We start from the raw sequence: 26,523 nt of genomic DNA, 5'->3' as shown, positions 1-26,523 counted from the left end.
GTTATGCAGAAAAGTTATAGGTTCCTGACATATAAAAATGGAAATTTTACTTTGGCCTAGAAATTATACTTGAGATGTTTGCCTTTTCTATGTATGCCAGGCAAGTTGGGGGTACAAAATTTGTGAAGATAGTTGAGCTTCATTATTGATCTGTCAATATTTTTTCAGAGGATTTCATCATACATTTTGTTTCCTTATAAATTAATTTTTATTTTAAACATTGGTCATAACAAAAGGGGAAATATTGACAAGTTCTTTGTGTAATAGAAAATCCCTGCGGCAAAGAATAGATTATTTCTACATGATCCATAGCTTATCTCAACTACTATACTTGATTAATGGATGATTGTACAGTTAGAATAGTGACCTAGCAGCAGAGAAAATGTTGGGCATAGTGGTTCTGAACTAATTATTGTGGCGATATTCTACTTAATTATCATCATTTTGATAACTTTGTTTAAATTTATACATAGGATAGGTCTCCAGGGACATCCTAGCTAAAAGACCAAACATCCATATCAATATTTAGATGATATACAAACCTAGTTACCAAGATAGCATATTTTGTTATCTACTTTGAGCATTTTTTTTAGAGCCACAAATGATCATTTCATAGTCAAAATGCATAGACTTAAAACATGTGTATTAAACAACAACAAAAAAAGTTTATTTGTGGTTATTACTGTGAAAGGCTTGGAAGCTCCCTAATTAAGTAAAGGTCAAAGAAGTTCCTTTCAAATTATATTCCAGCCTATTCTATAATTTTTTTTCTGAGCCAGTGCGTCAATCTGAAAAGGGCTCTTTCTGGAAAGGATCTTTTCTTTCAAATTTGCTTTCCAGAATCTCCTGTTACTGACTGTTCACTTCTAACTCCAAAAAATGAAGTCTTTTACAGTATATTGTCTTGATTTTTATGTTGTTATGACTGTGCTTCTGAAGCATGTGTTTGAATGGGTGGTAGTTTGCCTGGATACAGATCACTGTAAGCTACTAACGTCACCTGTTGTTCTTAATGGTTGAACTCAAAGCAATGTGTGTGGCCACCTTAGCAGGGCTGATTAAATTTAAAGTGATTTTTTTCCCTCACACTGTCCTTGTGCTGAGCGCACCACAGTTCTATTCACAGTTTAATCTCTTGGTGCCCTGGAAAAGATACAGTGTAGTTTTCCAGTAGTCTGATGCCAGAGTGACAGTTTGCATTACCAGAACTTTGTCCAAGTTTCTAATATGGATTATATATCATTTCTGAGAAATAATACCAACAATTTATATTTCTCAATTAAAATATGTATTGAAGGAATCTTATTTTCTACTTAGTATTTGAAGTATTTCCAAGATAGTATAGTAAGAACTTCATATAGAAAGAAACTTAGAGAAAAAGAATCTACTACAATATTATCAGTTTCATCATCTATAAAATGGAGATAAAAGTATGTGCTACAAAGGTTATACATATCCTGGGACATAGTAATGTTCAACAAACTTTAGTTACTGTCATGATGGTGCATTCTATGTAGTCATTGGGTTTGATTAAGTTCTCAACCCCAAGACTCCTCCTAAATTAAAATCTCTACCTTTTAAGAAAAATATTTCAGTAATATATTTCTAAGTAAGCATTTGAATAATGCAGTTTTTAGGATGTATTTGCTGATCCAGATCCTAACACACAGAGCAAGTTACTGAAAATTAAAATGGTTACAAGTATTTTTTCAAATAAGGTAATAATAAAATAAATTTAGTTTCTTGGTTCTTTAGATTTTTACAGATATTTTTAGCTTAAAATTTGCACTTTATTAGAAACTATTTATTTATCTACATTTCTGAGAAAATTCAATCTGATAGATTGTATACAGTCAAGAAGAGGAGTATTAAATTAGGAAGAGTAGAATGAACAAGACTAGGAAATAAATTTTTAAACTTCAGATTTATACTTGCATCAGTGCTTCAGTTGACGAAACCGGTTCTGTGCTGTGCGTTGTTTCTGCCTGAGATATTATTTATATTTAATGGTGCAAAGAGAGAACTAGATGGGGCAAGGGGTGGTCTGACATATTTCTAACTAACAGAGATACAGTGATGGGCCCATTTCACTCCAGGCTGATGACTTCATTGACAGTGTAAATGAACAAATTCTGTCAACTGTAGTCATTTTGTAAATTAAATGAGTACTACTGTGCTTTGCATGAATTTTTATAATGTGTGGGTTATATTCCAGAGAGATTAAATAATAACTTGGTAATAGGTAACCTCGGAAGAAAGTGTTAATTCACACTGATCATCTTAAGGATGCTTCTTGCTTTTGGAGGTTGGTAGATGTTTTCTACACCACTTTGACCTCTCAACAGCTAGCTCTTTGTCTACTAAATTCCTTTAGTCTTAGCATGCAGATATCTATAGCTGCCTCTAATTTTACTCAAAAAGGAAGTTTTGGTAAAACATTTAAATGGCTTCTTTTTTTAAACTTTTTTTAATTGAAGTATAATTTCTTTACGGTATTGCATTGGTTTCTACCAAACATCAACATGAATCAGTAAATAGCTTTTTAAAAAAAATTTTTTTTTTATTGTAGCATAGTTGAATTTACAGTGTTGTGTTAATTTCAGATGTTAAATGTCTTCTTAAAACTTATGCTCCTATTAACCAAAGTAGGCTTAAGAAATTCAGTCCTACAGTTCTCTCACACCTGCTTTTCTCCCCCCATTCCTTCTTTACTTTAAAAGAAAAATAATGGCAAAGCAGTTTATACAATTTTTGAGAGATAATGAAAAAAAATAGCCCCAACTCTACCTCTTAACTAACCTGTTAATCTTATCATTCAGCTTTTTGGCTGTCATCACCAGTTCCATTTCTTAAGAATGACTGTGGTTTTGGCGTTAGTGGAACAGAAATTTCAGCAACATAACTAAAGAATAAGGGAAAACTGTATGTGGACAGATGACTAACAACAAATATTTCAAAGGTTTTCAAGGATAGGACAGATGCTTTAAAAGTGTCATTTGGAAATCCCTGGTTGTCCAGTGGTTAGGACTCTGTCTTTCACTGCCAAGAGTGCACAGTCCCTGGTCAGGGAACTAAGATCCTGCAAGCCTCATGGTGTGGACCAAAAAAAAGTCCTGTTCTTGATAATTTTACATAAGCTCAAGATAGGTTAATTTGGTTATTTTATAAGAGAGCCATATGGTAAAATACCTCCTCTAAAACATTGAATTATCGTATCTTTGAAAGTTGTAATGGATGGTTAATTTTTTTTTCTCAGCAGCTGTTTATATCAAGGACATAGTCAACAGAAGTAGTACAGAAACAGAATGAATACCGTTTGGTAGGCCAGCTTTATAACTTGATTCATACTTTTACTTTCAAAAAGCAATTAATATTATAGGAGAGGATGTCACATGAGTTAGAAGTGATGATGTAAGAATTGATACTCCTGAATTTTATCAGCTTGGCTTCTCCTCTCTTGGAGAGAATCCTTTTTCCTTTCTGCTACTATTCTGTATTCTTAAGTCCTGTTAATTGTCCTCTTACAGGATAAGAGCTAGAGCAGAGTTTCTGTCAGGTTCTCTTTTAGTAAGTGCTCTAGCATGTTCAAAAGAAATACAGAAAGATAAAAGTTCTTTATTGCAATAAAAAGTGGGCCCCATAACCAAAAATCTTGAGTAATTTTGATTTCATTGATACTGTTTTCATGACAGAAAGCTTCTTTTTAGTACCATCAAGTACTATATCAAGTGCTCGAAATAGTATCCAGAAAATAATTATGTTACAGATGAGTTTTCTTTCTGCAAGGAACTGGCAGAAATATTACATGTTTGATTATATAGCAGTTTTTATTCTCTATACATTTTAATGTTCCTCCAAGCTGTTATTCATCATAAAATGAAAAATTTATAAAGCCCTGTTCAAATTTGTCTTTGAATATCTGAGTACTCCTTTTGTAGAGGAAAGAAGAGGTGACTTTAAAGTGATTTGTATTAATTTCTGAGTTTCTTAATTTTTATTTACCATTTTATAAAAATTTTATATGTTGAGATAGACATGTATTATGAGTATCATCTATGGAATCTTAAGATGGAGTTGCCTCCCCATAATTTAGAAAACACATTTCTTTCAAGATTAGTCAGGAGGGGAGAATGGAATATACCAAAAGGTATGATCTTATAACAGAGTTTTAGAAAATAACTAGATTTTTCTCCCCCCTCTTTCCCAATAGAGTACAGGCTATAATCCCTCCCTAGATTGTAAGTCTGTGAATTTGGAAGAACAGAAAGAATTTGATAGCAGTTAATTGCAACAAAGTTTTTACTAAACAGCTTCTTTTGGAGCCCTTGCATCTTACTTCTCAGAATTTCTGAAGGAGCCAATGATAATTATTCTTAGTGCTTTAGCAACTGAAGAAAATAAGTCCTGAGAATTCCATTAAATAAAAATACCAGTTTATAAAGTATGTCATTTCATGTTAATGTTCTTTGATTCCCTAACAACTAAATATGGTTCTCAAATGTGTGTGATTTTCATCTGAATCAAAGGGAGTCATGTTGCAAAGCTAGGATTTGATTCAATGCCACTTTGAAATATAGAGTATTTCTATAACACTTGCTTTTGAACTTTAAGTGAGAACCATAACAGATGTGAGAAAAAGTTATGACAAGGACAGCCTAATTTAAGTTTTAGAAATTTTAGGAAATGTCATCTTTTTATTGATTTCAGAGACTTTTTTCAAATGTTTTAAACACAATTTTCAGATAACAATAATGAAAAGCTGAGCCCCAAACCAGGGACAGGTGAACCAGTTTTAAGTTTGCACTACAGCACAGAAGGAACAACTACAAGCACAATAAAACTGAACTTTACAGATGAATGGTAAGTTAATATTTTTGTAAAGATGTTCTTAGCCATTTTGTAGGATTTTATTAGATATTATTTTTAACAGTTCATCTTTGTTTTGTAATAATGTATTGGTTCTCATACTTTAGCGCGCTTCAGGATCACTTGGAGAGCTTCTTAAAACACAGATCACTAGACCCCACTATCAGAGTTTGAGGTGGAGTCAGAGAATTTGCATTTCTAAAAACTTCCCAAGTGATACTGATATTGCTGGTCCTGGGATATTTCTCTGATAGAAAATGCAAAAGAAGATCAATCATCAGTATACTAATAGTGCAAAAATTAATAAGCCTAACATTTTGGAGCTTTTTGCAGGCTTGGTCCTATGTAAAAATGTGTGTTTATGTATATATACATATATATTTTTGCTTTGACATTATTTTAATGATACTGAATATATTTAATTCTTCCCTACATTTATTTGAGTTAACTTTATAGTAAATATTTACATGTTACTCCTTAGTTTTCATAAATATTATTTTGTCAGCTAATAGAATCCACCAAAAGGATGTACCATAGCTTTACTTATCCATTTCCTTTTAGTTAGGCAGTGAAGTTACTTATTTTTACCAAATAAGACTATGAATATCTTTGTTTACAAGCTTTGTTTCTACTTTTAAGATGATTATTTGGGGTATTTTTTTCCAGAAATAAAACTATCTAAATTAAAAGATATTGAAAAATTATTTTCAAAAGGATCATCTGTCATTACATTTCTCCCAACAGCATATGAAAGTACATGTTTTGCTGTCTCCAGGCCAGTATTCAATATCAGTATATTCATTTATTTATAACTTATGTATTTGATTTTTAAATAATTTTTATTTAGGTTATTATTAGTGAGTTTGAACTTCAGTGGTTGTATAGATTCTTTTTGATGGCATTTCTGATTATGTTTATTGTTCATTAATCTAATTAAATATGATATTTAAAAAATTAGTTATGTGAACTTCCTAAATTCTTTGCCACTGTCTCATTGCCTTTTGCATGAGAGACAGCATCCAAAATATTGTATTTAAATTTATTACTGTTATTATATAAATTAATATATAGGCAATACAATCTTTCTTAATATAATTAATTATATATTAATATGATCATATGTGATTAATATATGGTGGTTATGTTAATCATTTAATAACCAATATATTAATTATTCTAGATAATTGATATATTAAATTGTACATTATTATATATTATATGTTAGTATAATATATAATATGTTGTATATAAATGATATATAATATAGTTATATATTGTTTATTAATATATAATTAATTATATGTTGATATATGATATTTATTCTAATTTACAGGTTTCCATTTGTGTTTCTGTGTGTTTTTTTATATTAAAATCTTTGATTAAATAGAATTTTCATATATTATTATTGAATACCTTCTGTGTTTCAAAGACTGCTCTAGATTTTGGTAATACACTGATGAAAAAAATAGACCAAAAAAATCCCTGCCCTATTTAAGCTTACTGTCTAGGTATGGGAGGCAGATAATAAACATAATAAATAAATGAATTGTATAGCAAAAGCCTATTAAGTGGTACTAAGTGCTATGGAAGAAAATAGAGCAGGTAAAGATTATTGGAAAATCCCCGGAAGGGGTAGGCATCATTGAGAAGATGACATTTGGGCAGTTTCAAGGGTAAGGAGGAGTGAGCATGCATATCTGGGAGAAGAGCGTTCTATGCAGAGAGAAAGCTAGTACAGTGTTACTGAAGTAGGAGCAGTCTCAGTGTGCTCAAAGATCTTCAAAGGAAAAACAACAGTGTAGCTAGAGTGGAGTGACCAAAGGAGAGGGTAGTAATAGATAAAGTCAGCCAGGGAGGTGAGAAGGGTCTTAAAAGGAAAAAGGATATCTCTGGTTGCTGTGTAGAGAATAGGCCTTCGGTAGAAACTGGATGATCAGTTAAAAGGCTTTGGCAGTAAGCAAGGTGAGAGGTCTTGTTCAGTCACTTAGTTGTGGCCGGCTCTTTACGACCCCATGGACTGCAGCATCTAGGCTGAGGTGGTGTCTTGGACCAGGATGGGAGCAGTGGAGGTAGTAAGGAGATTGGATTCTAGATGTATATTTGAAGGCATGGTCAATAGAATTTCTTTATGATCTCTACTGTTTGACCTCAGCTTTTAAAAACCATGATATCCATGGCTCTTTTTCTTAGTACATAATTTAAGACCACAAAAGATTATCATATTTATTCTTAAGTCTTTTCTTATGTTTCTGTACAGAAGGGACTGATTTCTTATGAAGAATCTCATCAGAGCATATTTTAACCAAACATCTTTAGTCCCACTCTTCTTTTGAATGGTGCTTTTTCTTCTTTGAAAACTAACCTGAATTATATTCTCTTATTCACTAGTTTCTTATTTCTTTATCAAAAAAGTAGTTAGCCTTTTTTTCTGGTTATAAAAATATTCTGTATTCATTGTAAAAAAGATTTAAAAACTGCAGTCTTTTTCATCTGTGCTAGTATGGTGTCTTGCTTTTATTTTAGTTTCTTTGATGACAGGAAGGCAATAGAGCACACAGACAGAGAGTTGGGACTCTGAACATGACTAGCTGTTGGACCTCTGTAAATACCAGTTTTTTCATCTGAAAATGGGAATATTTAATACAACCTTCCTCAGGGATTTTGGGAAGATTTAATGAGACCATGCCGAAAAAGTACATAGTGCTTAGTTTGTTGACTGGCACATGATAAGCTTTATATAATTGATAGCTACAGTTGTCATCTTTTATAAATTGCCTTTCAAATCCTTTGCCCAGTTTTTTACTGTGGTGTTTATGTTTTTCTTACTGACTTATAAGAGCTATATAGAATTAAGTGAGGATAATATCATTTGTCCTTCATTTGTTGCAGATATTTTTCCCAGTTTATTGTTTGTCTTTAAGTTTGCTTACAGTAGTTTCACTTTATGGTTTCAGCCTGTGAGCTAATTAATGCTCCTTGTCGTTCTCAGAATTAGGGGAAGATTTCTTCTTTATTTCCTTTTATAGTTCTGTGCTTTTATATGAAAAATATGTATAATCTTTTTATAGTTTATTTTACCATAAAGTATGATATAGGGCTTATAGTTCAATTTTTCCACATGGCTTTTCCTTTATCCCAGTACCTTTTATTGAACAATCTAGTTAGTCATTTATCTATGATTTTAAAATACCATATTCACACATGCTAAATGTATTTACTTGATTACTTGTTTTTCCACTAATGGCTCTGTATTCCTACATCAGTGCCCTATCATAACTGTTCTACACTGGGCATTCTATTTAACCCTGCATCATAGCTTTCTCAATGGGGGGAAAAAATTTATATATCACATTGGCTTATCTTTATCAGAATTGCTGTACATTACTTCTTGGTTAAAAAGAAATACGTGCTCATTGCAAAAGAAATAAGAATCTAAAGAAAAGTTAAAAAAAAATTACAGTAACCCAACTGAGATGACAGTTAACATTGGTGTCATCTTTCTGATATTTTTCTGATAAATAGCCTTTCTGATATTTTCCTCTGTCTATATACCCATGTAGATATGCATTTTTCTTAAAAATACATTATATGTGGATGCTATTTTTAAAAAATTAAATTGACTTCTGTAATTAGCCAAAAAAAGCTTTTTGAAAATTTTGACAAGCATTCCATGATAATTTGCATGTGTATTGAGTCACTGCTATTTGTCTGTGATTAATGTTTTTTAAGTTGTTGTAGCCATTCAGTTTTTTCTTGTTCACATCTTTACTAAATTTAAGAAATTGTTCCATTTTTCTGAATTTAATTTTAACCTTAATAAGATTGTTATACATTTTCTTCTATTTTCTTTCCCACTCAATCCCCTTCTTATACATATATCATGATTTGTCACAGAATGTTCATTGAAAATTATTTATTTAACTTGGTATGGTGTTCTGCTCTAGCCAAAAATTCTAACAGGATTATGGTTATCATCAGGTAGGTATTAAAACTAAAATAGAAAACATCATTCTCTCCTTCTACAAAACTATGGTGTCGATCACTTTCCGTATTTGAACAGCAATCTAGAACTGGCAGTGATCTACAAAGGGCAATTCAAAGACCAAAGGAACTTCCAGGCCTCTTTTCAAGTATCAATTTAAAAGTAGCCTAGAACAACAAAGTCTAAAAGGGTATATGATCAAAGTTTGTAAAATCAGTAAGAATTTTAATATGGTGAAACATCTGTAGTGAGGACAAGAAGAGAGATTATGTGATTAAGTTAAAATTCAATAGAGAGACTTGTATATATATATATATATACCAGATCGTAGGAGCATCAGTCAGTGAAGAATTTATATTTTTTAATCTCTTTTTAACATTAAAAGTGGATTAGAATTATCACCTTGATTTTTTTTTAAGTGATGTTTCACAAGTACTGCTAATATAAATCTTGTGTTTTATTTGTATCCTGAATTTTTTTTATCAACTTCTCTAGTTGTAAAATATTATAGTCTGAGTTTTTTGATCAGCTTCTCTAGTTGTAAATTACAGAAATTATCCTAAAAGTTGACAGTTATTAACTTCTTGGTGAAATAGCTTGTCTTGATTGTAGGAGCAGTACTGCCTCAAGTTCCAGAGGAAATGGGAGCCACTGCAAATCTGAGGATCAGGAGGAATCCTTGGCCCCACAGAGCCCAGTGCAACCATCAGAAGGAGAGAATGAAGCAAGTAAGGTGATATTTTGCTTTTGTCCTGACAAAACCCGATGTTGGATGTTTGTTTACCTATTTTTCTGATACATCAGTGCTACAGTTTTGTTTTTTCACTTTTGCCTCAGTAGTCCACTTACTGCTGTTGATGCATTATCAATAGCAAATGCAAAAGATAGGGACCTTAAGCATTTAAGATGAGGCATCACAGGGAAGCATAGTTCCCCTCTGTGGGCACAGTGGCCAGGATAGATGGTCATCATACGGACAATATATTAGATATAAATGTTGGTTTGAGTTATCTTTACCATTTTTATACCTAGCAGTGAAAGCCAGAGTATCTATCTTGATTTTTTCAAATTATATAGGTTGTTTATGGAGGAAAAGAAAAAAGAATAAAATCTAAACAGGTTATGAATGAATCCTGTTTCATATAAGAAGAGCCATTTGGAGAATGTTTTTAGAACCCTTTCCTGGAATATTTTTATGTGATCATCATATAAAATTTAGGGGTTAGTACAGCCTTAGAACACAGTAGATTTTCAGTACATATTTGATAAATGAATTCATGAATTGTTTTTCATTAAATGAATACATACTTCAGCATAACAGAGCTTACAAGAATAAAATACATATAAGATGACTGTCTAGCAAGCAAATGTCCAATTAGGAACAAAAAAACCTAATCCTTCATAGGTCTTTAGAATTAAATCCCAGAAATAAATATTTTCAGTAGCCAAATAGAATTTATGGTGGGGCTAACTTTACTCTTTGCTCGTCATAGTTCAAATTAGACCAAGTATATGACAAAAGGAAGAAAAATACTCAGTTTTTAAGTTAATATTCTTCGACATTTAGGGGGGAAATAAAATCAAAATTGAGGAATGTCAGTTGGGAGGAATAATCTCAAGCAGGATTTTTCACATAGAGTTCATGAAGGTCCATGCATAGACTTTGGGAAGAGCCAGCGGGCAGAACTGATAGACAAATAGCAAATACCCACATCTGTTCCTGATAGTATTTTATAATTTTGTGGGTACAAAGATAGTATTTGTATTATACTCTGGGGGAGTTTTTATCTGAGTGTCAGAAATATATATGACCCTAAAAGGGTTAAGAGCTACTTGTGTATAGGAAACCTAGAATATTAATTAAATTGTTGTTTATTTTTCTAAAAAAAAAAAGTTAGGATTTAATGATAATTTGGTTTAATTCCCAGAAGCTCCTGAAGAATCATCAGAGGATGTGACACTTCAGGAAGGTACCTCTCCAGAAAGCACAGTTCAAAACTATATAGATACAGGTGAGCTGTTTTGTTCTCCTTAGATAATTCCTTTATATAGGAAAACAGGAAGCCTTAATTTGTGTTAGTCTGTCCAGAGTTAGAGACCATTTCTAAATAGATGTATTGTGGAATTTTGTTCTTCATGTAGGGGAATTAGATTTATATGAGAAAATGTCTGAAGTTAGATTAAATAATTAGTGTTGCTGACATGACCAGTTATTACTACTTTATTTTCTGACAGCACAATCAGATAAGTTTACTTCTGAGTCATTGGATTCTGGCTCAGGAGAAAGAAATGACTTCAATCTTGATAGCCCTTGTGGGGTTGCAGAAGAATCCACTTTGTCTGAAAAAGGCAAAGAACCAGGAACTTCAGATCAAACTAGCACTACAAGTGCTTCCAGACATAGTACCAGCAACCCTGAGCCTCAATCACAAACAGAAGCCACTGGGCCTCCGGCCCGTGAGGAAACGTTGACCAGGGACTCTGCTCTCCAGGACACAGATGATAGTGACGACGACCCAGTCCTGATCCCAGGTGCAAGGTATCGAGCAGGACCTGGTGACAGGTTGGTAAATTTTTAATTAACATGAACTACAAAAATATAATTCACAAGGCTTTATTTCTTTGCTTGAAGTCATGTAAAAGAGTCTCTCCATTTTTGACAGTTACTTCCTCTAAGTGTGTCTCAGTCATATAAACTCATAGAATTTTGTAAACTATAAGTAATTTCACATATTACATATTGCATTCTTTGAGCAAAAGAATATAAAGAAGATACAAAGAATTGCTGTTTATCTTCAGCACAAAGGCTTGGTCTTCAGTTTATAGATTCAGAGGAAGGAATATTGAGAATGACCAATAGGTTATTTACTGAGTTAGGGTTATCTTTAGTTGTCACATTGCCTCATAGAGATCTTGGCCTTTATCAATTTGGGTTTTTTTTAGCATTTAGTTTTTCTACTTTTCTCTTAACCCTGGATTAAGGTAGTGTGATAAGGTTCTCTTTTTGAGAACATTATGTTTTTCTCTGACTTCTACTAAGTAACTCAGTTTCAGAAATGAAAAGTCATACCAAGTAACAAATATTTTAACTGCAGTAAAGAATTAAATTGCTTATGTGTTCATAACTTTTTCCATTTTTGATTTTATGTATTCATAAGGATATATTTTATTTTTTTAGTAGGTAAAGTAGATCTTCAAAGTATATTGCATTCCATACGTTCCTAAAATTATTTCTGTAATTAGTGCCATCATATCTCATTGTAAGTTCTGTCCTAGTCCAGAGAATCAAATTTTACCTTTAAAATCCTAGTTTTCACAGGCATGAAATTGTATCACGTGTATTTATGCTCAATGTACTGCTGTTTATAAAATGTTCTGACATTTCTGTCAAGTGAAAAATAAAAATACAATGAAAATATTAATTTACCATTAAAGAATGGCAATGTTATACAATGATCAAGAGCATAATGACTTGAATTCTGGTTTTATCATTTACTAGCTGTTTCCTCATTCAAATTACTTAGTATCTCTTAAAGGTTCGGTTTCCTTATCTATAAAATGAGATTATAATTGTTTAGAATTGTTGTCAGAACTTAGAAAAAAATCAGTCAAAGGACTTGTCTCACTTTGAAAGCACTAAATAAATGATAGGTGTATTAAACAACCAAGACATTCCATGTAGCTACTTAGACTTTAAGAAGCAATTACTTATAATAAGAATGGCTCTAGAGAAGACAAGCAAAATTCCTAAATAAAGTAACTTGAAGTTCAGTTTAGCTGCCTTTTCTTAACTATGAAAAGATGGATAGGTATCTGCCTTTAGTCATACTTGGTCAAAGTGTTTCCTTTGCAGTGACTTTTAAACAAATATTTTGTCTTCACCTGACACACATTAGTCTTCAAATTCTTAGTATATATTTTAGACAAGAAGAACTTAGTTTCATTTCTTTCCATACTCAGAGGGAGTCCCATAGAGCATTATTACCACTTGATGTATGCAAATAAGGTTGGCAAGCATGGCACAACTTGAAAATCAAACTGATGGTTTCTAAAACCTAGGATGGAGAACCAGAGACTATAACTATTTTATGCTTGTACATTTTTGGCTTTCAAATTATATAAGCAAACATATGTCCTTCATTTTTTATCTATGCTTACAAAGCTTAAATGATACTAAGGTAGTAATTGAAAATGAATTAAGTATCCACTTCTGGTAAAATGTACCATGTCACTTACCAGGTCTGTTTGCTTAAATAGGAATTATATATTTTTGGTAAATATTAGACACTTGAAAAAATAATTATTTAGCATCTTGTATTCAGGCTGATTATGTAACACTTTTACTTGGCCTGCATTATAGATGAGGAAACTGAGGTGCTAAGCAGAGATTTTGTATATTCTAGACCTAAGGAAAAATTTTTTTTTAACACGGTAGTATAACATGAATGAGAAAAGAGAATTTGTGGGGAGAATGGGTCCTAGAGAATGCAGAACATCTTGCAGCATATTGTCCTTATTTTGGATATCTTACTAGATGCTATATTATCTTTCTATTGAACATTATCATTTACTTATCATTTTTGTAATACTTACATGATTTATATATTTTAGGGATTCTCCTGAGGTTTAGACATGCCACAGAATTGGCAGCTGATAGCTTCATTGACCCAGGAAACCCATTTGCTGAACTAGACTAGCAGAATCTTTTAGAGGAGAGAAGATCAGGTTCAACGGCCTGAAAGTGACCCCACTTCTCGCATGTACTCTTGAATTTGTGCTCTCGTGGTTAGATCCAGATTTGAAACCACCTCTTGATCTGTATTTGCTTCCCTGCTTTTTTTTAAACTATTATTTAATATTCTGTATAGTCAGTTTAGGTATTTAGCCTTTTTTGTCCTATATATTATTTAGTTATTTGTCCTATATATTATTCTATAGGACATAGCAGTAAACTTACTAAAGAGTAATAGAAAGATAATAAAATTCTTCTTCAAAATTAATAAAATTAATTTTGAGAAAATTAATTTATTGAAGAGGACAAGTACACAAGCCATTTATAAATAGAAAATAGTTTTAATAAATATATGAAATTAGGTGCAATATTATATATATATCAGTGTGTACACGTACATACACAAAGTTGTACATACTGAGATAATGCTGAGGTAATTAGAGTGGCTGTTTCATAATTACCTCAGTTTTCCTTTGAAATTTGCGTTATTCTTCCCTAGCTATTTACCAAAAAAAATTTGCAAATGGTGTAAGATCTTCCTTCTGACTTTGCTGTAAATAATTTTGATAATTCCTAACTTCCTGAGTACCAAATTGATTAAATTTTGAACTACCTATATAAAGTATACTTTTTATTTCTGTACCTTTCTAAGGCTCTTCACCCCTGGCCATTTATCTTACTTCCAAAATTTGGAGGAATGAGTATGTTGACTTTTTTGTTCTAAAGATAGAAAGTTTAAGAAATTTTACTTCTTAAGAACATGAAAAAAATCATTCACCAGCTTAAGAATAAGCATATGATTTTTGTTTTTGAGAATTTCTATTTCCAAAGGAATAAAGAATTCCAAAGCTCTGCCATAAAAATCATACCATTTGGTTCTTAGAGTCTAAGTAAACATCTCACTTGGATGAAATGCCAAACTAAAAGGATACATGTCACCTCTTGCTGCCATTTGAGAAACCCAGTCAAGATTAGTTTAGTAAGGCCAGAGAGATGGTCCCCAAATTAAAAATGGTTAAAGAGTATATACTTAGATTTGTACTTTAATTTGATGAAGAATTATATAGTGGATCTCATAAATTTTTTGCCACACAATTAATTTTTAAATGAAACCTAAAAAGTTTGTAGCTAAGCCATTTTGACACATTTAATGAAAATATCAAAACAGTTCTTTGCAATACAGAGTTACAATTTTTTTAAATAAAGATTTGCATTCTTATAATTTGGTTAAATAAATATGACCCACGTTTTCACTTTTGAGCTGAGATCAAGCATGAGAAGGAAATGTCTTAGAAAATAAAATGTTAGCCTTAATGACTAACATAGGTATTTTAAAATCCCTTCTTATTAAATATAGCTAGTCTCAGTCTAAATATAACTGGGACTCTCTATAGCAGAGGTCAGCAGACTTTTTCCTAAAAAGCCAAAGAGGAAATATTTTAGGCTTTACTGGCCAGGAGGCAAAATGGAGGCTATTATGTAAGCACTTACATAACCATATAAGATGTAACCATTTATAAAAACCACTGGTCTCTAGTGGTTCATTACAAAAATAGGCAGCTGGTCAGATTTGGCCCAAGAGCGGTAGTTTACTGATCCCTGCTTTATAGCAGATCAGTCTTACAGAGAGAAACCAAGCTATAGTATATGGTAAAATTCCTCTGTTGACAGGTTACCAAAGTTCAAAACAAATGTGAATCACCATGTTAGATCTCCTTTAACTTTGTTTATAGCAGGAACACAGAACATTAAATGGAAACTAAATTGAAGAAAGAAATAATCAAACATATCTACTTTCTAATATGGTTTAAAAAATAAATAAAAGTAGTATGTACATCTCTTAGGGATTTTATGTATTGGATTTAGAGACATAAACAGGTGCCCTTGGAATGAAAGAAAAGTGGTTTTTTGTTTAGAGGTTTATTGTTTAGATGGTCTTCATGTAAACTGTTTTCAGCACACCAAATCCAACTTCTAGTAAATGATAGGATGGCCTGACAGTTTATCCTCTTGACAAACCCAACATGTTTTTACTCTATAAAAAGAGACAAGCATCTAAGTAAGCTTTCTGAAGAAGTTTTCAGATAGTCTTGAATAGTTTTTATACACTCAGTTAAGATGCTCTAAAAATTTTTTCTGTGAAGATTAAAGATACCACTTTTAAAAAATATGTTTCTTATTTGCATAGAAATTCAGTTCTATTTACCTACTCTGGACTTTGGGACATGGCCTTCATTTTTAAAGCCAAAATTCTTTGCATACTGTAAATTTGTTGTCATCTATTGAATCATCATTATAATCATTTTTCAGTATTTCTAGTGATTCAAGTCTATTCTTTTTAAAATTGCAGAGGAAAAAAATAATCATAGAGAAAGAACTGAACTCCTGGGGAGTTAAAAGCTCTGTTATTCTTTACTTTCTTGTTATCCAGTCTTATGGTTAGGACAAATGAATCAGCTCAGGGCTTAATCATTTAGTTCCTAAAGAGCAGCTCAGCCCTGGGGAGCTAATGTAGGTGTTCCAGTGGATGGTATATGACTCTGCAAGTTCCCTGTATTCTGTAACAAGGTTAGGTTCTAATCTTTTTATAAGATAAAAGGGATTAAGTACAGTGTTTTCCTTCTAATCTATCTTCAGTGAACTATTTGTGTCTTTAATTTTCTCATATACATTTAGTCGAATGACATATTCTCACATGATACCCTGAGTCACAAAGGGTAACAAAAGTATTTTAGATTTATATGATTAAAGATAAAAGTGGTGGCCTTCATGCTTTAAATATTTGGTTCTTTGAAGTGAAGTCTTTGTGAGTGACTTTAGTTATTGTGTTCCCTTCACTAGATTTAATATCAGAGGAACAACAATAGGTGATAGAATAATGAGGTAATTCAGTATGTTCCTTCATTATTTTACTTTATGATGAATATGCTAGGTCTTTTTTCCACAGCTAACCACTTTTCCTATTAACAGTTAATACTTCTTTGAACTTAACTGAACTCTTTAAGTGCTAAGCATTATAAACTGGGTTGCTTTCCAGAAACCATGTTTAGCTGCATGCACTGCATGGGACTAGAACAAAAGAGATTTCTTGTGTGCAGATGTGATTGACGTTCACTTCAGGTGTGTCATGTGATAAAGTAACTGTCATCTGAAATTGTTGGTTAGTGGCTCGGTTGTGTCCTAGTCTTTTATGATCCCATGGACTGACTGCCAGGCTCCTCTGTCCACGGGATTTCCCAGGCAAGAATACTGAAGTGGGTTGCCGTTTCCTTCTCCAAAGGATCTTCCCAGCCCAGGGATGAACCCACGTTTCCTGCAGACGGATTCTTTACTGCTGAGCCACCAGGGAAGCCCATAATCTAAAATGGTGTACTTTAAATATTAACTGATAGTGATGTGTGATCCTAAATTACTGGATTGCATTCTTCAACAAAATATTCAAAGCAAGTAGCTAATATTAGCTAATTTGTTGAAGAATGCAGTTTGTGTTTTTTAAAAAACTCAGTTGGGGTAGTATTTAGCAGCTTTTTGCTTGAGATCAGTAACAAAAAATGGATTTGAATCTAAGTCTCTTCATAGGTTTAAAATTCTGATTTTTTTTTTTTTAAGAAAGGGACTTTCTCATGAATAGCTTAGTAACTTAGTATCACACATCAAGTGATACCTAGCCCTCAGAGACTTCTGTAGTTTGAAGACTAACAGGGGGACACATTTTAAAATGTAAGTTAAAGTTTCAGTTCTATTATTCATTTACCCAAAACCTGATTTACTGACAAAATCAATTTTGTACTTATTAGGTTGGTACAAAAGTAATTGTAGTTTCAAACTGAGAATTTTAATCATTTAATCATTATTATCAAACACATCTTTATTAATCAAAATGGGAACCATTACACCAAATACATTTTTGCCAATGAGAACTAAGTTTGTTCTTGTAGCATAAAAATTGTGCCTTGGAATTCTACAAACTCTTGTAAAGCATTTTCTGCCTCCTGCTGTTTTTGCAAGCATGTTGCCTACAAAAAGTTGTTGAGATGCTTGAAGTTGACAGTTGTTTGGTGAGAGGTCAGGTGAATATGGCAGATGAGGCAGAACTTCAGAGCCCAATTTATTCAACTTTTGAAGCATTGGTTGTGCATCATGCAGTCAGGCGTTGTTGTGGAGAAGAATTGGACTCATTCTATTGGCCAGTGCCGGCTGCAGGTGTTGCAGTTTTCAGTGCATCTCATTGATTTGCTGAGCATACTTCTCAGATGTAATGATTTTTCAGGAATTCAAAAAGGTGTAGTGGATCAGACTGGCAGTAGACCACCAAACAGTGACCGAGACGTCTTTTTGGTGCAAGTTAGGATTTGGGAAGTGCTTTTGGAGCTGCTGCTTTGTCTAGCCACTGAGCTGGTTGTCGCGGGTTGTTGTTTAAAGTCCACTTTTCATCACATGTCACAGTCTGATCAAGAAATGGTTTGTCGTTGTTGCATAGAATAAGAGAAGATGATACTTTAAAAGGACGATTTTTTTTTTTTTAAAAGGACGATTTTTTAAAAATTTTCAGTCAGCTCTTGAGGCAGCCACTTAACCAAGCCTTTTCACCTTTCCAATTTGCATCAAATGCCTAATGAGTGTAGAATGGTCAACACTGAGTTCTTCAGCAGCTTCTCGTGTAGTTTTTACGAGGATCAACTTTGATGATTGCTCTCCGTTAGTCGTCGTCAGCTTTCGATGGCTGGCCACTGCGTTTCTCATCTTTGGCTCTCATCTCCTTTGCAAAGCTTCTTGAACCACTGCTGCTTTGTCCTTTGGTTAGCAGTTCCTGGGCCAGATGTGTTGTTGATGTGGCAGGTTATCTCCGCTGCTATATGACATATTTTGAACTCGAATTAAAAAATCGTTTGAATTTGCTTTTTTTGTTTGTTTGTTTGTTTTTTTGAATTTGCTTTTTGTCTAACATCATTTTCCTAATCTAAAATAAATATAAAATCAACAGCAATTAATAAGTTATTAGCAAAAAAACATAAAGTGAGAGATGTTCATTAAAATGACGTGTAACATAACCCTACATAAGAATGTATTCCAATATCAAATGGCAAAGTTTAGTAGTGTAAAACCACAATTACTTTTGCACTAACCTAAAATTATAGTGGCACATGTATGTTATTTATCATATATTTCTAAAACATAAAATATAATATATAGCAACCATCAGAAATGTAAAATTAAGAATTCCTGGTGGGGATACAGAATTGATGGAATAAGCCGAAAATATTTTAAGTATATAGAAATCCTTGGTAAAGTCCTATTCTCATGAGGAGCCTCTAAACATCTCAAAGTTATTTTTACTTTTGTATTAGTGTTTCTAGGTTGTTTTAACATAAAATATATTTGAATGTAACTTTTGGCAAATTATTCTATTGGTAATTACTACTTTCTAATTATATAATAGTAGAATGGGATTTGTTTCAGGCCTATTTGGTTTTCTGATTTATACCTTGAATCCTAAGCACTCAATCTGATTTTACAGGGAAGATTGCAACTTAAAAGTACCATGTCACTCTAAATGAGTTATAGAGAAGCTAAAACATTGAAGTGGAGGGCACTCTGTGTTATGATTGTTGCCAAGAATTGCTTATACTCCCTACATCGGCCATATTCAGAGTGTCTCTGAATGCACCTATGTCTCCATATCTTTACTAACTGTATGCCCCTCTAACTGAAATGACCTATAACCATCATCATCATTATGGCCATTTCATCTTTCAACATGCATCTTAAGCTGCTCTTTTTGAAACTTTTCTTAGCCTATACCTTGCGTAATTCCAAGTAGGACTGAACATTTCTTCTGTATGCCTTTATATATATTATGCTACCTATAACATTTATTGCATATGTGTATGTATATGTTTCCCTGTGTAAGATGTAAGTTCCTTTTAAGGCCAGCATAATATATACATGCATACATAAATAAAAGTTGGCAAAGAAGATTATCTTTTTATCTAAAATTCTAGCTACCAAATTTTTATTCATATTTCCTTAGATGATCTGGCTTATTGTTTTCTTCCTCTGCTTCCTAAAATTTGAAATAAATGAAAATCTATAAATTACTCTTTTAGGGGTCTGACAGCATTCCCACACATTTGATTACTTCCTAGAAAGAACTGAGGGTCACTTTTAATCATGGCTATAGTTTATTATGAAGAGGGAAAAACACATCAGACAGAATCTAGAAGAAGCCAGGCACAAGCTTCCAATGTTCTCCCACCCAAGATGGTCCATACAACCTGCTCCTTTTTCCAGCAGTAAAAGGTGTTTGACACTAGTGTAATGTTTCTGCCCAGAGAAGCCTGCTTAAGACTCAAAATCCACCAGTTTTATTGAAGGCAAGTCATATAGGCACCCTCTGCACCAAACCACAACCACCTGAGTTCCAGACCCTGAAGGAAAGTAGATGTTCACCATAAATCACATTATTTGTACAGACCATCTTAGCAACCAGGTATATCAGGGTTCATTGTCCCAGGCAGGCAGAACAATGGAGGAAACATTATAAAGTCAAGTTCCCAGGTACCAGCCAAGGGCCAGCCTTGGAAACAGACCCTTCTAAAGATAGCAGCATTGGGCCTGCTATCCTTTACTTTTATTTACTAATACACTTTGAGGCAAAGAATTGAAACTCTCTTCCCCTACTCCCATCCCACTCCAAACATATACCACAGACACAGGAGAAGTAGAAACAGCAAGATACTCTCCAGCAACTCATCCATGTCTCTTATATCTGGTACTTGTAAAAGATAGTGACTGAAATTCCAATCCAGAGGCCTTTGTTATTGGTAACAATAGACAACCTATAAACAAGGGCTTTAAAGCACTTAAAAGTATAATTTTTAAAAAACACAAGTAGCATCTTTTCTAAATTTTTATTCATAGATCCATATGGCCATGAAACTTTTTTAAAAAAATAATTTAAAGGTAAATTTGAGCTTAACTCTGAAAAATCCAAGACTGTAAATTTGGAGGTTCAAGCCAGTGAGGTTTTCTCTCTAAAAACCACTAAGTAAATATGAGAAAAGTGTGTATATAGTAGACTTCATATACTGGTATTTAGAGTTAAAGTGAGCATTCAGTGCGGCATAACTAAGTGAAATTTAACTTATTTGTTGGTTATAGTATCATTTGCCTAGGAATGTTTCCTTGGCATATACTGTAGCAACTTTGGATCTCATACCAAAGTTTTATAGGTGTTCTGAAAATAGAGACATAGAAATGTAGTGTTTATTACATAAACTCTCCTGTTGCAGAGGACAGGGTAGGAGATAGGGACTGAGAATAGTTTCCATATGTTTATAGAAACCTAATATTTTGATCTTTGAATGGGAAACTCAGTCTCAAGTTTTGTAAGTAAATGCATACTCAATTTATTTTAAGATGGAAGAATTTAGTTATAAAATTAGGAAGATGGAGGTTACTGTTGCCTTAAGTGTTCTGATACACTACAGTGATGTCACAAAGTTTGGAAAATCCTACATTGTCTATACCTCTGTCTGAAACTTTATAAGCCACATTAGTATAATAAAGCCTGTAAGAAAACCTGCAACAAGGAAACCTTTTTAGCTCTTCTTAATTCATTGTTTTATACATTTATTTGAACACAAACCTGTTATGTGGAAAGCTTCCAAAAATCCCACAACTTGGAAAATGCTTTTCAGATCATTTCAATTTACATTCTACAGTCTACAGTTCAGTTGCTCAGTTGTGTCTGACTCTTTGCCAACCCCATGGACTGCAGCATGCCAGGCTTACCTGTCCATCACCAACTCCTGGAGCTTACTCAAGCTTATGTCCATTGAGTCAGTGATGCCGTCCAACCATCTCATTCTCTGTTGTCCCCTTCTCCTGCCTTCAATCTTTCCGAGCATCAGGGTCTTTTCCAGTGAGTCAGTTTTTCGCTTCAGGTGGCAAAAGTATTGGAGTTTCAGCTTCAGCATCAGGCCTTCCAGTGAATACTCAGGATTGATTTCCTTTAGGATTCACTGGTTTCATCTCCTCGCACTCCAAGAGTCTTCTCCAACACCATAGTTCAAAAGCATCAATTCTTCAGCACTCAGCTTTCTTTAAAAGTCCAGCTTTCACATCCACACATGACTATTGGAAAAACCATAGCTTTAACTAGACAGACCTTTGTTGACAAAGTAACGTCTCTGCTTTTTTTTACGTCTCTGCTTTTTAATGTGCTGTCTAGGTTGGTCAGAGCTTTTCTTCCAAGGATCAAGTGTCTTAATTTCATGGCTGCAGTCACCATCTGCAGTGATTTTGGAGCCCAAGAAAATAAAGTCTCTCACTGTTCCCATTGTTTCCCCATCTATTTGCCATGAAGTGATGGGACTGGATGCCATGATCTTTAATTTTCTGAATGTTGAACTTTAAGTCAGCTTTTTCATTCTCCTCTTTCACTTTCATCATGAGGCTCTTTAATTCTTCTTTGCTTTCTGCCATAAGGGTGGTATCATCTGTGTACCTAAGGTTATTGATATTTCTCCTGGCAGTCTTGATTCCAGCTTGTGCTTCATCCAGCCTGGCATTTCACATGATGTACTCTGCATATAAGCAGAGTGACAATATACAGCCTTGACATACTCCTTTCCCAATTTGGAACCAGTCTCTTCCATGTCCAGTTCTACCTGTTGCTTCCTGACCTGTATACAGGTTTCTCAGGAGGCAGGTGAGGTGGTCTGGTATTCCCATCTCTTTCAGAATTTTCCACAGTTTGTTGTGATCTACACAGCCAAATGCTTTGGTGTAGTTAATAAAGCAGAAATAGATGTTTTTCTGGAACTGTCTTGCTTTTTTGATGATCCAGTGGATGTTGGCAATTTGATCTCTGGTTCCTCTGCTTTTTCTAAATCCAGCTTGAACATCTGGAAGTTCATGGTTCATGTACTGTTGAAGCCTGGCTTGGAGAACTTTGAGCATTACTTTGCTAGAGTGTGAGATCAGTGCAATTGTGTGGTAGTTTAAACATTCTTTGGGATTGGAATGAAAACTGACCTTTTTCAGTCCAGTGGCCGCTGCTGAGCTTTTCCAAATTTGCTGGCATATTGAGTGGAGTACTTTCACAGCATCATCTTTTAGGATTAGAAATAGCTCAGCTGGAAATCCATCATCTCCACTAGCTTTGTTCGTAGTCAGGCTTCCTAAGGCCCATTTGACCTTGCATTCCAGGATGTCTGGCTCTAGATGGGTAATCACACCACTGTGGTTATCTGGGTCATAAAGATCTTTTTTGTATAGTTCTTCTGTGTTTTCTTGCCACCCCCTCTTAATGTCTTCTGCTTCTGTTAGGTCCATACCATTTCTGTCCTTTATTGAGCCCATCTTTGTATGAAATGTTCCCTTGGTATCTCTAATTTTCTTGACGACATCTCTAGTCTTTTTCATTCTATTGTTTTCCTCTATTTCTTGCATTGCTCACTGAAGAAGGCTTTCTTATCTCTCCTTGCTATTCTTTGGAACTCTGCATTCAAATAGGTGTATCTTTCCTTTTCTCCTTTGCCTTTCGATTCTCTTGTTTTCTCAGCTATTTGTAAGGCCTCCTCAGATAACCATTTTGCCTTTTTGCATTTCTTTTTGTTGGGGATGGTCTTGGTCACTGTCACCTGTACAATGTCATGAACCTCCGTCCATAGTTTTTCAGGCACCCTGTCTATCAGATCTAATCCCTTGAATCTATTTCTCACTTCCACTGTATAATCATAAAGGATTTGATTTAGGTCATACCTGAATGGTCTAGTAATTTTCCCTACTTTCTTCAATTTCAGTCTGAATTTGGCAATAAAAGAGTTCATGACCTGAGCCACAGTCAGCTCCCTGTCTTGTTTTTGCTGACTGTATAGAGCTTCTTCTCCATCTTTGGCTGTAAAGAATATGAGCAGTCTGATTTCACTGTTGACCATCTGGTGATGTCCATGTGTCGAGTCTTCTCTTATGTTGTTGCGAGAGAGTGTTTGCTATGACCAGTGTGTTCTCTTGACAACAGTCTAGAAGTTTCATTCTACATTTTGAGTATTGAGTTCTTTAAATATCTGGACCAGGAGACTCTTGGATTTCTTTTTAGTATTTCACACCTGCTTAGTAAAGAATGTCTTTCTACAGGTTACTTCAAAGTTCACCTGGTATAATTCTCGTCATGTCCTCATAGTCTATCGTTAGTATAGTGTCCTTTTATATTAACCTATTTTTGGCTACTGAATTACCCTTTAAGTCATTTAATTCCAGGTTGAATAAATCAATTCTTTCCTAATCTTTGTTTAAGCCATTTTTTCTACCTTAAAATCTGTTCTTCTGTAAGCTATTTTAATAATAGTATTGATTAATTTGTACCTCTCTAGCTGTATATATATATGTTTTTGCTTTTTGGCCATGCCACATGGGATTGGGGGATCTTAGTTCCCTGACAAGGGATTGAACCCATGACCCCTGCAGTAGAAGCATGGAGTCCTAACCACTGGACCGCCAGGGAGTTCCCAACTCTAGCTATGTGTAAGTGTGTTTTACAGTGATTTTTTTTTTTTTCGCCATGTTGAAAACAATAGGTAAAGTAACTTACTTTATGTTTTTAGTGTTGTTTAAGAATGTCTCTTTACAGTTTAGCCTTCAGTTCAGTTCAGTCGCTTAGTCGTGTCTGACTCCTTGCGACTCCCTGGACTCCAGCACACCAGGCTTCCCTGTCCATCACCAACTCCCAGAGCCTGCTCAAACTCGTGTCCATTGCATTGGTGATGCCATCCAACCGTCTCATCCTCTGTCATCCCCTTTTCCGCCCGCCTTCAATCTTTCCCAGCATCAGAGTCTTTTCCAATGAGTCTAGTTTAGCCAAAGCTTTTTTTAACTACCAAAGTGTGCCAATTTTGTATTTTTTAGATAAGGCTTATGGACCCTTTGATTGGTATAAGCTTCTAATTAAGCCTGTGCTGTGCTTAGTGGCTCAGTCGTGTCCAACTCTGCAGTCCCGCGGACTGGAGCCCGCCAGGCCCCTCTGTCCATGGGGATTCTCCAGGCAAGAGTACTGGAGTGGGTTACCATGCCCTCCTCCAGGGTCTTCCGAACCCAGGGATCAGACCCAGGTCTCCCTCATTGCAGGTGAATTCTTTACCATCTGAGCCCCCAGGGAATTTGTTTGTTTTTGGAGCTAAGGTTTTCATTACAGCAGCTTTAAGAATAACCTCACAAACTTTTATACAAGATTAAATTCAGGACCATCCACTTTAGTTTTTAATGTTTTGTACAATTGAAAGATTTCCAGGAAATTTGAAATATTGATTTGAGTACATATAGGTTCTTAGCAGCAACAGCTTAACACAAAGTCTTTGACCAAACATCTATGTTTTCTGAAATGTAATTAAAGTAGTTGTCTAGAAACATGTTGATTTGTATAAAATCATTAATTAATTTTGATTGAGGAGCTTAGTTTGGGATGGGATGGGGAGGGAGGTGGGAGGGGGTTCAGGATGGGGAACACATGTAAATCCATGGCTGATTCATGTCAATGTATGGCAAAAAGTACTATAATATTGTAAAGTAATTCGCCTCCAACTAATAAAAATAAATGAAAAAAAAAATGAAAAAAAAAATACATTACATATTAAAAAAAATTTTTTTTTAAAGAAGAGAAGTTTCATTAAAACTAAGCCCCCAGGGAATTTAAGCTTGGAGATATCTTAAAATGTTTTGTTGAACCATTTTAGAAATAGAATTTCCTCGAATATGAAGTGTTAAATATAAAGACTTTCAGGGAAGAGGAAAGGCTCATAATGTAAAGTTAGGGACTTCCCTGGTGGCTCAGTGGTAAAGAATCTGTCTGCCAACACACACAGTTTTTTTTTTACCCCTACAGATTTTTCTGAAGTATATTATACTTTTAGAATTAAGTTTAGTGCATTCCTAAGAAAAGCCTCAGAGCTTATTTGTTGAGGCAGTCCGAGTGCAGATTGGAAAAGAATTTTCAGACACAGAGCATTTCAGAAGGGAATAAGTTTATTAAGGACAAAGGGCAGGGATAATGTGGGTACTGAGAGCACAGTGAGCCGACTTCCTGACAGATCAGGAAGAGTTGACAGTTTCAGGGGTTAAAAGCCAATTTTTATAGTCTCAAGACAAAATTCCTGCTGGACGGGATTCCTACTGGTTGGTGTTAGGTGATTAGGGTGCTATAGGGTGTTTACTGGGGTGGACATCTTTGCCTAATTGGGAGTCAGAATGGTTGTTAGTGATGATCAGGGGCTTTTGGCAACAGTTACAAAGGGGCTTAGTCAGCTTCGGAGTTGACCTTGGTTCTGGGCTCCACTTCTGTAGCCTTGGTGCAAGGTCTTGCACCTGTGACCTTGGGGCAGGACTCATCATTATTTTCTGATGTTATGCTCTTTTTCCTAGTAACTGCCAATGTGTAAGTCTCGGTTGTGAGACTTGAAGTTTTCAAAATATCAAATATCAGAGTGTCCCTCTTTTGTTCTTTTTCTTTCTCTACTTAAAATTTTCACTCTTTTTTTTTCTTTATATATATGTATATATATATTTTATTGAAGTGTAGTTGACTTAACAGTGTTGCAGGTGCACAATAAGGTGATTCAGCTGTACATATACAAATATATTATTTTTCAGACTATTTTCCATGATAGGTTATTAAAAGATACTGACTATAGTTCCCTGTGCTGTACAGTAAATCTTTGTTGCTTGTTGCATATCCTTTTTAAAAATTAGAAATCTAGTATTCTATTCATACAAAGTCAAACAGGTGGAATCAAAATGTCATAAATTTTTTAGTTAGGTAAAAATTCATAAGTTTTCTAAAATATATATTATACATACTACACACACACACACACACACACACACATGCTTGGTGGTTTCTTTTGGTGTCTCATGTGAATCTAAGAGTCTGTTCCTTGACATTTGG

The 26,523-nt window shown here is 34.1% G+C and overlaps 1 protein-coding gene across 14 annotated transcripts in view; it reads left to right on the top strand.

Annotated features, from left to right (window-relative positions):
• The window catches only part of DCAF6 (DDB1 and CUL4 associated factor 6), a 179,441-nt gene that overhangs the window by 126,591 nt on the left and 26,327 nt on the right, over positions 1–26,523 (top strand). For 8 of the 14 annotated variants that reach the window (XM_043449940.1, XM_043449893.1, XM_043449857.1 and 5 more), the window contains 5 exons: positions 4,743–4,860; positions 9,461–9,576; positions 10,777–10,860; positions 11,084–11,411; positions 16,422–16,463. In XM_043449940.1, coding sequence (XP_043305875.1) covers positions 4,743–4,860; positions 9,461–9,576; positions 10,777–10,860; positions 11,084–11,411; positions 16,422–16,463 — 688 coding nt within the window. The remainder of the gene's footprint in view (positions 1–4,742; positions 4,861–9,460; positions 9,577–10,776; positions 10,861–11,083; positions 11,412–16,421; positions 16,464–26,523) is intronic. The other 6 variants (XM_043449957.1, XM_043449924.1, XM_043449875.1 and 3 more) reach the window with 1 other exon arrangement.

This window comes from Cervus canadensis, chromosome 2 (genome assembly GCF_019320065.1).
Source record: "Cervus canadensis isolate Bull #8, Minnesota chromosome 2, ASM1932006v1, whole genome shotgun sequence".
Classification (NCBI taxonomy): domain Eukaryota; kingdom Metazoa; phylum Chordata; class Mammalia; order Artiodactyla; family Cervidae; genus Cervus; species Cervus canadensis.
The sequence above is the reverse complement of the archived record's forward strand: the minus strand, read 5'-3'. Positions and strand labels throughout refer to the sequence as shown.